Source organism: Chanos chanos, chromosome 14 (assembly GCF_902362185.1).
Source record: "Chanos chanos chromosome 14, fChaCha1.1, whole genome shotgun sequence".
Taxonomy (NCBI): domain Eukaryota; kingdom Metazoa; phylum Chordata; class Actinopteri; order Gonorynchiformes; family Chanidae; genus Chanos; species Chanos chanos.
This window is the reverse complement of record NC_044508.1, coordinates 11,844,224-11,857,615: the sequence shown is the minus strand read 5'-3', so window position 1 is coordinate 11,857,615 and position 13,392 is coordinate 11,844,224. Positions and strand designations below refer to the sequence as shown.

Genomic DNA, 13,392 nt, shown 5'->3' with positions numbered 1-13,392 from the left:
TTTGAGAGACTCAGTGATTACATGCATACAGTGCCTCTTGTTGCAAACATTTTGGGGTCTTTTTCAGGACTAGCCTAAAAGAGTAACAATGGGTAACAGTTCAGTTAGTCGAATTTTTACCACCAAGGGTCACCCCGCACATGTACACATTTTTGACAAGAAGTGACCTCAGAGAAAAGTGTTGTTCTCATATGTTTACAGTTGAACTTGGTTTGCAAATGTCGACTTTTCCACCTCAATGAGAACCACTGGTACAGAAGCTAAAGAACGGTCATAATTCATCCGTCACTCAGTTAGATTGAAGTACCCTCATTTCAGTACTCTATTCTCCCCTCTAGGTGGAGCTAGATATCAGATTACCAGCCTTGTGAACCAATTCAAGGAGGTACAAAAGATAAGGTATCTTCTTTGCCTCAATTATCTGCTATCTTTTTGCTTCGAGATGAGAATGCAGTATTAAAATTATAATTGAATACTACACAAACAGTTGGAAAACTCTGGCATATTTATTTTGCATCCACTACAGAGCTATTCCAAAAAGGAAGATTTTACTTATAATTTGTTTGTTTGTTATTGCAAGAAAAAGAACAGTATAGTTCAGGTCAAGGGACATTTAGATGGGTACACATGAATTCAGACTGAAATTACTTTAGTTTCACTGACAGAAGGATTTAAGAAACAGAATTTCTAGTCTTATCAAAATCCAACTCAGTTTCACTTTCATAATTAACCTTCAAATCAAGCACATACCAATGTATTTTTCCTGGTACTGTTGTTATGCGCATTTTCCAATGACTTCATTGCATGGAGAGGAAAAATTAAATTATCACCCTCTAGGTTTTAGGCGGAGAGGTTTTAGGAGGGGAGTGTCTCAATCACAAACACTTTCAGTTGCACATTGATTTGAGTCTGTTTGTTATGAAGAGTCACGGATAATATGTCAACATAATTTCTGAACTGCTGCCATTTTTCCTGCTGGTTGCTTAAAACTGACAGCCAAACACTCTTACCATTATTTGTTATAACAATGCAATAATGAGTTACCTATGCTCTTCAGGTTTATAATTGTATGCAGAGACATAATGAATAATTTTTAACATGAAACTGAGACCTCATTGTTCAAAAAGTCAAAATCTCTCAACAATCCCTTTTTGCATTTCCCCCCAACACCAACTACCACTGCAATAAAGTAGAGTTGTGTTCAAAACAATGATTCCAGACAGACTCATACCATTCTATTACATGGTCCACTGGAATTCTAATATTTGATTTTGTTCCAGGTATCACCTAACAGGTAGAAGCAGCACAGTGCTGATAGTACTTTATCACAGAGATTCATCAACCAGCACTCTACCGTCCTCTTCTCACAAGGCCATTAAAACGCTTAACAAATTTCTCAGCACTGAGCTGCAGCTTAAACTAGAAGCTCCATCTCACAGTTTATAGAATTAATTTCATAATGTAATTAAATGAAAACAAAAATATTTCCAATAGTCTGGTTTGCTTTACTTAATGGTTGAAATGTTAAGGGTAATCATTTTACATGATAACTAACTAAACGTTTTCTTCTGTCGTCCGGGTTTTTTTTTTTTTTTTTTTTTATTTATGAGAAAACTTAATGGGAGTCCTCTTATAGTTGGATTCTTCAGCAGCATTTGGAAAAATTCATTGATATCTAATGTCTGCTTTTGGCGGAAGACTTTTTTCCTCAGCTTTCATTTCACATTACAGTAACTCATCGAGTCTCAATTTCTCGTAAGAAGGTGAGACGCGTAAAACAGAGATACCAGAAACCAGACTGTCAGATTCTTGTTGCCTGTGGGTTGTGCACTTCTCTGTGAGTTGGCATGCTGTCCACCAGCACGACAAGTAGAGACTGGCCTCCACCTCTTCCAGCAACCCCTTCACTCCCCACCCACCCACCCACCACCTCCAGCACCACCTTCGATTTTCCCTCGAGGGAAGTCTCTTGGGAATGTGTTTTGTTTGAGTTGCTGACTACGCGATGCTGCTCTTCTCATTTCCCTTCTCTCTGAGGTAAAATTTCAGTGATGAGTGGTTACTCTGTTTGAGTTTGATTTCATCATTAACGAGCAATACAAAGACAAGTGTCCATCTTGCAACCAGGTGCCAAATCAGGGGTTCCAAGTATCTCAGGACTGAGGTGAGTTTAGAAGTTTCTAAAAGTTCACATGTTTGAGGTGTCTGAGACAAGTTTTTTCATGTAGCGCGAGACAAAGAGGAGATAAACTGTTTTAAGTCTCGGTTTTTTAAAATTATGATGCCACTTATTAAGACATACGATCAGACAACAGTACAGTGACAGATTATTAAATATGTGAGTTAGTTGGTTTAACGACTGTAACATAGACTTCAGCATTTCTCTGCTTTGTATGTTATTTGGAGATTCTAACTCTCTTCATTCAACCTTTCACGATCTCAGTTATGATTCACTGAAATTAACCACAGTCGTATGCATTCACCAAACACAATAACTTTGATTTGAGCATCTCATGCACTGAATAGGTGTGTAACACTTCCTCGTTACATTAACAGTAAAGCTACATGCAAAACTCAACTCTGTTGACTGACCCCCACCTCGTTGTCCAACCAGACACAACTGAAGGTGTTAATTGTTTATCTGAAATGCTCAGTTTTTATTTTCTCTCATGTTTAGATGAATATGAAGATGGAGACTGTAATACAGTATATATAAGTATTGAAAAATATTTGCATTGGTAAATTTCAAAGCCAAAAAAACCAACATGACGAATAACGATAAAAAAAGTTCTTTTATTGATTAAACAAAATAGAACACAAAAAGTGGTGCGACACACATCTGTGACTCACATTCAGCACAAGTCTCACGTTTTGTTGTAACTAATCATTTGTCTTCTAAATGGTTTTTGGAGGTTTTCTTAAGGAGTAACAGTGGCTGTAATGCCTTTCGGGAATACTGTTGTCTCACTAGACAGTGATGCCACTTTGGAATCTTACTGAGCTCAACTGACGTTGTGACCCTCTTTTTCTCAACATGATTTTTATCTAACTCTTTAGTGTCTTTCTGTCTCTCAGTTGGCTGACTTCCCTCCCCAGAGAGGGTGCTGTCTACCCCATAAGCTCTCATCTCAGAAGCCCCTTGTCTCTGTATATTTTGGTTATCTGTTTGTTTTTGGGTTTTTTTTTTCCTGTTGTGTCTTCAGACCGTTACATAAGAGAGAATGTTTGTCTGAAGTCTAGCATTGATAAACACAGTGTCTGATTTTTTTCAAAGTAATTTCACAGTCTCATTGTTCTTAGTGAAGATAATCATTTGATTTTTTTAAAATTCATTTATTTATGTTTTGATCTGATGACGTAATTCTCAGACAGTCCCTTTTTGGATTTCTTTGTGGCTTCTACAGCCTCATAATTTCGCAGAAAACTCTTGTGTAGTGGTTGCTATACTGGTCGTTATGTGTAACACTCTATATTACTGTGTTAAGTAGATTACATTCTGAACCCTATGCTGTGTAACAGCTTATTGTCGGTTGTGGAAAAGGAGCTGTCAACTAATGGGAAAAATGCTACCTTACTGTGAGAGCTTGTAGAACAGAGACAAATTTCAGCAGGAATACTGCCTTAGAGAAGGAGGGAAGAATCACCACTACCAACAACTTCTTACATTTAAAAAAAAAAGTATGCTGATTATAAATCTGCATTATTGTTGAATGAGATGAGAAGTCTAGTCCACACAACACAGTAGTATATGTCAGTGAATATTGTGAAAAAAAAAAAAAAACTAAACACTCAGCATTTTTTGCCTTTTGTCAAAATAGGGATTTGGCCACTGTGGAGGGGAAATGGAGTATGAATTACACAAATTAGTGTGGGGAAATATACATAGTGTCAGTGGCAACTAAAAAATACAATTTTAGAATCTGCCAATACTCTATAATTATCCTCTAAAAAGCATATGAGATGTTCTTTAATTTCCAAAGAAAACCAAAGGAGCCTTTGTTAACTGCCTCTGGAGAGATGCTAACCCATTATCTCATTACAGGGCATCGAGGCACTAACATAGCTTTCCCTTTACCATAAAATTTCTCCATGTTTGGTTTTCAACCGAGGGGATTTTAGATGAAGGCTTAAGGCAAACTTTCAGTCCTGTGATATTCAGTATAGGTGGAATGTGTCTATTATTATGGTTAAATTGCAAGCAAGCAGAGACACGATGAGGCCTTCCTGAACCCACTTAAAATGAAAGAAGTCCCTGTGTTTAGGGGAGGGAAACCCTTAAAACAGCTGCACTGACCTCACAGGCCAACCACGGCTTCCTCTTTCCTCCCTCCCTGTTGGGAAAATCTGTGGGTGGGTGGGGAACTTTCTGGAAAAATGAATGCAGGTGTATGAGTAATGGGTATCTTCATTCACGCACACATACCCCATTGTGTCAACCAAGCAACAAAGGTTCTCCATTTCTTACTCCCCATTGGTCCATTCTTTTATTGTGTCTCAGCATTAGCGTAGCATCTGGTAAGGTCAGTCCACTCCTTCACTACATCCCTCACTGGCTTGCACGTCATAGAGATTCTGAAAACATGTATTACACACAGACATTCTCTGGCTCAAAAAGTGTCAGTGAAGATCCTTTACAGACCTGCCACTACAGCAATGTCAGGTCATCACTTTCTTAAATAAAGTGTAATCTGACCAGGGAAGCAGGAATAGACAGCCATACTGAGGTGAACAACAGTGATTATGAGTCTTATCAAAACTTTGTATGTTTAATTTAGTTTAGCCAGACAGAATAGGTAGGAGCATAGCGCTCCCCTTTAACAGTGCAGACCTGGAATAAAGTGACTGAGACATGGCCCCTGTAGACACATACACAAATGCAGTATAAGAGTATACATGCTATATATTTATATACTGTTACTCTGTAATAAGAAATACTTGTTGAAGTAAGAAATATTGTTAATGGTGTATACCACTCACAGTTGTTTGTTATATTGTGACACCGGTCTTTACTGTCCACTTCTGATATATATCACATACTGTACCTCTACAGTGAGTCTAATGTTTACTCTTTCCTGTGTCCTCAGTAACATTACTGAAACACTGAATGGGGACAAAAGGCACTCAAGCCATCAGATCTGCTCGACCAGCCCTTCCTCCCAAACCGCAAATCCCACCCGTACCACGCCCACGGACAAAGAAATGGCGGAGGGTCACGGATGTTATCCTGAGGCCAATTCCGCCAGAGATCAGGGACGTTGACCGGGTCAAACATCGATCCTTCCCGATGGTCAGGCCCAGCACCCAAGGTATTACGTATAACAGCATCGTCCCTCTGGAGCTGGACTCTTCTCTGGAGCTCAGACCAATCCCTAAACCCCGTCTGCGTTGGTCACCAAGCTGCCAAGACAACCAGTCCCAGCCTGCTGATGGCAAAGAGACAGATACCTCCAGTCAAAGCTCCATAACTGCCAATGAAAACACATTCTCAGGTACAACTCACTTACTCCTTGTCTAGGAAAACAGAAAGAAGGAGGTGGTAGCAATGTCATAAAGGAAACTATGCAATCTTTTGTGCCAGCCAAATGTTCAGTTTCATGTTCGGCAAAATGAAAGTTCCATAGAATGTTGTGGTTAAACACACTTAGAACCTTCTCTCATTTGAATAATATGCATGTTAATTGTCAGTCTCCTGCATGTAGAGCTGGGTGCCGTTCAAAAATTTTCGATACCGGTACCGGTACCTTCGCTTTGATACTGGTTCCTGAACAATACTTTTTTTCGATACCAATTTTATAAAATCCATTTTAACAAAAAAGAACCACATTATGGTAAAAATCTTTAGTTTCATTTTCAGCTCCTTGGCATTACACACTCAGAACAGTTTCATAACATAAAAAATATAGACCTATTTATCACAGTGTGGTTTAACTTAAGTTGTCTGTATCAACTCTTTAGTTTTATGTTTTAGCACCTTGGCATTTTTCCACTCAAATCAGTTTTACAGCATAAAAATAAACCTATTTACCACAACTTGAAGTTGTCTGTTAACATAATATCAATAAATAAAAATGTATAAAAATCGAACCGGAAACCGTCAGATTACCAGACAACTGCTGTACCTACTGAACCACTGCTGTGCCAACAAAACTATTAGAGTACAAAGCGCTCTACGTCAAGCGTTTTTTGACAGCTGACCAATCACAAGCAGATTAGTGAGACCCATCGTTTCCCATAACAACCACCAAACATGGAGAAGGTAATTGTGCTAGTTTCTGAGCACAGTGACCGGTACAACATGACAGTTAAGCTATATCATAACATTCATTATAAAGAGACCATTTGAAGTCAAATTGGGTGGATCCTAGGAGTTTCTGGTAAATGTTTGTGTTTACATTAAAGCGCCTGAAATGTCAAATTGGCATTCGTGGCCTGGTGCTTTCTTGGTTTAAATCTTATCTCTCAGAGAGAAAATAGTGTGTCCACTCTGAGTACCGTGAGCTTAACTGTGGCTGTCAAATTTCCTGATGCTTAATGCTGGCAAGACTGAAATGCTGGTTACTGGTCCCCCTACGCATAAGCATCTTTTTAGTGATCTTATCCTAAATTTTGACAACTGCATCATCTCTCCAAACTCTACCACTAAAAACCCTGGTGTGATTTTTGACTGTAGTCTCTCACCAGTCACTCATATCAAAAACACAACCAAAACTGCCTTTTATCACCTCTGTAATATCACTAAAATTAGGCCCTATCTAAGTATGGCTGATGCAGTAACCATTGCCGTACTGTATTCTGGTTTGCCTGTCTCTATTACCAAAAGTCTTCAGCTGGTCCACAATGCTGCCAGAATCCTGACCAGAACAAGGAAGTTTGACCACATTTCACCTGTCCTGGCTTCCCTTCATTCGCTCCCAATTTATGCAAGGGTAGGTTTTAAGGTCCTCTTATTAACATATAAAATTCTACATGGACTTGTGCTGGCCTACCAACCCGACTTAAGTACACCCTATAATCCCCCTTGTACCCTGCGCTCTCAAGTTTCTGGACTATTAGTCATTCCAAGAGTTAAAAAGAAGTCAGATTCTGGATACCGAGCCTTTTCCTACCGTTCTCCCTTCCTCTGGAACAGTCTACGTCCAGAAATTCATAACTTTAAAACTAAACTAAAGACTAAAGACTATTTTCCCTAACTTATGGATAATATATTTTTGATTTGACTTTGTTATGGACATGTAAAGCCCTTTGAGACTATAAACAGTGATACTGGGCTCGAAATAAACTTGTATTATTACTATTATTATTATTATTATTATTGTTATTATTATTACTGCTTGTCATTAGCAAAACTAGCCTGTTTCCTCTTTTTGATAGCTCTCTCAACAGCTCTGGGCATAACGTAATGTTTTTCCTGCATGCCTCTACGATGTGTTTGTATAACGTTATAACAGTCAATCACCAGCATTATTAGATCTTGGTAGAAGCGTGCTGCGTGCTTATTGGCTCACTGATGCTGATGAGACTTACTCCTTAGGTATTGAAATTTGGTACCAAATGACAAGGCATTTTTTGATACTCAATGGTACCATAAAAGTATCGTAGTTCGGTACCCAGCCCTACCTGCATGTCTATGATGAGCGATGCACAGAAATATATGTAAAAAGCAAGTTACACTTTGCTCGGCCATTTTCTATATTTAAATTAATATGATGATTCAAACTATTATGTTTCAACATCTATGTAATCCACCAACAGATGGTACCAGTGGGAGTGGCCTGGTTTTGCCAGCCTGTGAACCTCGGTGCCCCTGTTCATGCCACCATACCAGCCACTCTGTAGATGGGTACCATCCACCAGAGGGGAACAATCACCTTTCTCCTCCAAACTCATCCAGTCTAACACGGACAGAAGACTGTGAGTCAGGCCTAGACTACTGGCATGTAGTTCCTAAAAGCAAGAGCCAACTACATTCAAAATGCCTGCCTCCTCAAATATCTGTTCCTCCACAACTGCTTCCCAAAGAGCCCCAAAAGATGCATGTATTTATAGGTGAGATTACAGACACAAAGACACCCAAGGAGTGGAAAACATCAACCAAAAGAAAACCAGTTCAATCATGTGGTAAATCAAGCTTGAGTTGGCAAAATAAAGAGTGGGAAAAACAGATTAGGGCCTGTCAGTTATGGTGTATTGAACCTGAGCAATCACAACTTGTCATGTAAATACACAGCTATCAACTCTGGAATGTATTTTAGTCTACTTTATAGCAGATCCCAAGAAATAAAACTGAATAATCTTCATTATCATTATGGCTAGGTTCTGAATACCTTGACTGATAAATGTCATTTTGGTGACATGATTTATGATCATTTGTTTCTCTTGTAGGAGAACCAGGAGAAAGGTTTGATAACAGTGAAAAGGCATACATGGAAGTGAACAAATCAGCGTACAACGAGGTTGAATGCTTTACAACAGTGGTACTGGTCCATGGACTACAAACAGGTACTCCATTATTAGCCACTGATTTCTTTGGTGACATTTCTTTGGTAACATTCAAGATTTCAGAACACCGGCAAATATTTTGAACACTATAATAAAACACGTCTGAAATCCTCACAACCCACCGGAACTCTTGATTTTAGTCTTGAAAGTGTCCATTGTTCCATAGTTTCGTTTGTTTTTTCTTTCTTTTTTTCAGTGGGTGTTACATGTTTATGTCTCTTTTCTTGTTTCCACCTACATATTATTAGATTCTAAGATGTCTCCAGTTAGCGGTGCTGGACGTAACCACTCTCTAACAAAGCATCTTCCATCTTCGAGGATACATTCAAGTGACAAAGTGAGCCAAGCACACTCTCAGCACTTAGCAACTATGCCTGTTTCTAATGCCCCCCTTCAGAGCTTGGTGGCTGAATTGCAAAAGAAGATTCACAGTGACAATCAGGAAAAGGAAGACTCTGATGTGAAGAAGCCCAAAGTTAAAAGGTCCACTAGCAAAAACATCCTAAGGAAACTGTCACCCACGATGAGCTCTCCTCAGAAAAAGAGCCCTTCCCTGGCAGAACTGATTCTCTCCCCCTTTCAGAGCAAACCACAGACCAGGACAGAAAAGGCTCAACACACACCAGGTGTCTCTAACCAGGAGAGTCCGAGACAAGATGATTTAGAGGCAGAATCTTTAGCAAAAGAGCCTGAGGATTTCACAGAGGACATCCCCGAACATTTGTCTCATGCTTCATCAACACAGAGCACGCAGGAATCTGAATATGAGCAGGACTCAATACTGCCCCCATCTGGCCCTAAGGACAATACACAGAGAAATTCAGAATTCAGCAGAACCCAGCGACAACCACTGGAGGGTCTGTGGCAAGAACGCAGCATTGTGCAAGAGAGTGGAATACTAGATCAGCTCAGCAAAGAGCAGCTGCTGCTACAAGAGGTATTTAAGTGGATTTCATTGAGATTTTTAACCGCTGGCTACAGTTAACTTTCTTACTATACATGTATAATTTTTGTTGTATATTTGTGTCATTCACTGTCAAATAACTTATGGAATAAGAGTGAGCAATCAATTCGTCATTAACTGTCAGCTAATTGCAGAGGTGTCACATATGTCTCATCCTGTGAATCGGTCTCTGTCTTTCTCTCCCCCTCTCTCACTCTGTACATGTTCAAGAGTATGTATGAGGTGGTGACATCAGAGGAGACATATCTGTTAGGACTGGGAGTAGCTGTGGACCATTTTCTGGAGTCTCCGGAGCTAAAGCAGGCTTTAGCACCCAGAGACCGAAAATCGCTATTCTCTGGCATCACCAAAATCCGAGAGCTGAGTCAAAAGTGAGCAAGCACCAGCTGAAGCCTATTCAATCATACAGTACAGTCGACCTAAAGAAATTCATTGCATGTGCTAATTAACATCATAACTGTTACAGTGTATGGAGGTTTAACATTGAGATTGGTCCTCAGCCTTGTTTAATAGTGACTCTGTTAGTTAATTTACCAAAGCCTTACTACACCAGTCACCATAATTCCTAAATGACATAAATAGCCCATAGCATCGAGACAAGTCTATGTACTGACAGATGTTTTTCATAATGTTTTTGTTGCCAGTTTCATGAATGATATGAGGGAAGAATTGGATTCCAGTCTGTTCTGTGACATTTGTAATGTCGTTCACTGTTATGCCAGTGGACCATTCAGTGCATATGTGGATTACATTCGTAACATGCCATACCAGGAGCAGACTTTACACAACTTGGGGTAAGGTTGCCATGGATACCACTGATCACCATGACTGTTTACACATTACTTTTTTATGTATGGAATGTAATTATATTAGTACAAACTTGCTATTCTTAGAGCGTGACAACATGTTTGGGTATTATATATTTGTGAATGTGTTTCTGGGCCTGTATTGCCATTTGTACCAGGAAGGAAAGCCCGCAGATTGTGGAGATCTTGAATAAACTGCAGGAGGACCCTCGGTGCAACCGTCTGAGCCTCAAATCCTTCCTGGTCCTTCCATTCCAGAGGATCACACGTCTCAAGATCCTAGTGGAGGTGAGAGCAGCATTAGGGGAGAAAATGAAGAGTTTTTGCTATGATTGCACCACTACCTTGCGCAGACTAACAGACATACCAGATGTGAATCATGTGAAATGTGACAAGGAGAAAATGATTTGACCCCTGACTCTCCCCCAGGCCATTCTAAAGAGGACAGAGGACGGGTCAGAAAGCCGGGCCTCTGCGGCAAGAGCCCTGAAAGAGATCTCAAAGGTAACAGATAAATGTGACACCATGTGACACCAAATATATAGTCAAATAAAGATACATATATGTTTTACATTAACATTGAAAATTATTCAGCAGCAGCTGAAGTGATTTCAACCATCACTTTAGTGGTGATTTTGTACATTAATATACATCACAAAATAGAATTGAGTTATTTCATGTATCACATGGATTGTGTGTAGAGTGAAGCTTAAACAACATCAGATTATAGGCAATGCCTGTCTAAACTGCTTTAATGAGTATAAATGGTTCCTTAAAGTTATTTGGCAATGTTATGACATCATGATAGCTGTATCTCTGCCTATTAAATCCCATGTTCCTGTATCTGTATCTATAGGTAGTGGAAGCATGTAACAGGGAAGTGGACAGGATGAAAAAGATGGAAGAGATGGTGATCATCGCCAACAAAACTGAGTTTGAGTGCAAGGTGACCTTTTATTTCTGTCATGCATTTATCACAGAATGGATGCTGGTGAAAAAAACATATATTTTTTTTATTTTCTTTCTCTGTACAGATGAAAATTCTTCATTATTTTTGAAAAACATTATTTTTACATTCTTAACCCCCACCCCCCCCCCACCCCACCCCACCCCTCTATCTTTCTCACCCTCTCTCAGGCACTGCCACTGGTATCCTCCTCTCGTTGGCTGGTGAGACAGGGGGAAATGGTTCAGCTCTCCGTTAAAGAGAAAAATTTTGGACAAAGAAAGCTCTGTACTGTCCATCTCCTCCTTTTCAACGACCTGCTGCTAGTTACCACAAAGAAAGGGTGAGTGTGAACAAGACAGTAGTTTAGTTCAGCTGACTTTAGAGAGCTGGCCAAGAGCCACGTTTAAAACAGTAGCTCAGAATAACGCATATAAGAGTTTTATAGCCATTCTAAACATCAGTCCTCACTGTGTTTCACTGCACCTTCATTTTCTAAGTTAAGAATTGAGAATTTGTTTGGAAGTTCGTTTGTTGTTTCTGTGTTTTTAATGAGTAAATTTGGAATTATTCACGAATCTGGTTCTAAATGTCATGATTTCTTTTCTGTGGGTTGCAGGTCAGATAGGTTTGTGGTCCATGACCATGTGCACCGCTCCCTGGTTGTGGTCAGTAAGGGTAATGATATAGAGGAGGATCTGGAAGGGTTTGAGGTTAATAAGATCATTCAGCTGGCACTGCTGAAGAACCACCGTGGCTCCACCTCTCAGTATCTGCTGCAGGTCCCATCGCAGTAAGTATGTGTTGGCTTACATTCGCACACAGGCAAACAGGGCACAATCTCAGTGATAAGCAGGTTGTGAAATAAGGTTTTAGCGTGTGTTGCACATTGTAACTCATTGCAGGGACAAAATATACACAGAATCTTGGAGGGTAAACTAGAAATACAGCCCTGTAAAAAAAAGGATGTACACAGATTTTCTCCATACTTGTTGTGTTTTAGAGCAGAAAGAGACAGCTGGATGGAGCTGCTGAGTCAGCACAATGGAGGCGATGAGAGCATATATGAGGAATGGGGTGAGCACTGTAGAATGCCTCTGACACTCTGCAGAAAGATTCATTTATCAAATTTATCAGGCAATCAATGAACTTTAATTTCTATTAAGCGATATGGAATATTTGCTATGTATAATTGGTGTGAATTCTGGTAGTAATTGTAAAATTTAACCATACCAAAGTTACCATATTAATTGCTTTTTCATTTTTTGATTGCACATAAGTAGCACAACAGTTGTCTTTGCCCAATGGGCTGTATTTTACAACTGCATGACCAGTAGAGAGCACTCTTGTCAGTCATACAGAGAAATTCTTCTTCTTCAAAAAATTTTTACATCTCAGTAGTCTAACTCATTAACAGTTTGGTAATATATTTGAAGTTAGTAGTTTTAATAATTATTTTCTTACTTTTTTTTTAATTGCCTCAGATTGTCCACAGGTACAATGCACTGAAGACTACTATGGGCAGCAACCAGGGGAACTGAGTTTACAGAGAGGAGACACTCTGAATGTTATCCAGAAGACTACTGATGGTAGGCTGTGAAAAATGAATACAGTGTCACATGTTATCCTGAGACATGACCAAGTAAAGTAAAAAGTAAAGTAAAAACTATTTTGGAAATCTTTAAATTCAACCTAAAGCTTAAACACAGTCACCCATTTAGAAGCAGAATAATTAAATAATTATAGAATGCTTATTCAAGCAAACAGTATGAAGATATTCAGAGTTCAAAATATGTAAGGTGAGAACGTTGGCCTGTCGGTAACCCTCTGAAATCAAAACCTCTGTAAAAGTTATTTTTGTGCGAGTCATCATATTTTACTGTACTGTCCTTGCTGGTAGTGGTCCCAGACAACTACAGATTTGGCACTTTGTGAAACGTGTGTTTACGCAATGCTCACACAATGCATTCCCTCCTATGGCAGGCTTTTTAGAGGGGCGTAGGTTAAGTGATGGGGAGAGGGGCTGGTTCCCTACCTCATGTGTGAAGGAACTCACCAATGAGCATGTGCAGAGACGTCATCTTCGCCAGCGCTACCATGTTATGCAAGCGGCCACACGTATGATGAACCGGCGGTATCCAACAACAGCACATCACTCAACATCCTGCTTCAAATAA

General features: G+C 39.5%; 1 protein-coding gene across 1 annotated transcript; it reads left to right on the top strand.

The window, feature by feature from the left end:
* The first annotated feature begins 5,104 nt into the window (after window positions 1-5,104).
* On the top strand, window positions 5,105-13,392 carry LOC115827257 (ephexin-1). Its single transcript, XM_030791070.1, has 12 exons — window positions 5,105-5,489; window positions 8,383-8,499; window positions 8,748-9,436; window positions 9,674-9,834; window positions 10,186-10,257; window positions 10,428-10,557; window positions 10,699-10,773; window positions 11,126-11,215; window positions 11,407-11,558; window positions 11,835-12,008; window positions 12,219-12,292; window positions 13,199-13,392. The coding sequence occupies exons 1-12, from the start codon at window positions 5,105-5,107 to the stop codon at window positions 13,390-13,392; spliced, it is 2,313 nt and encodes a 770-aa protein (XP_030646930.1).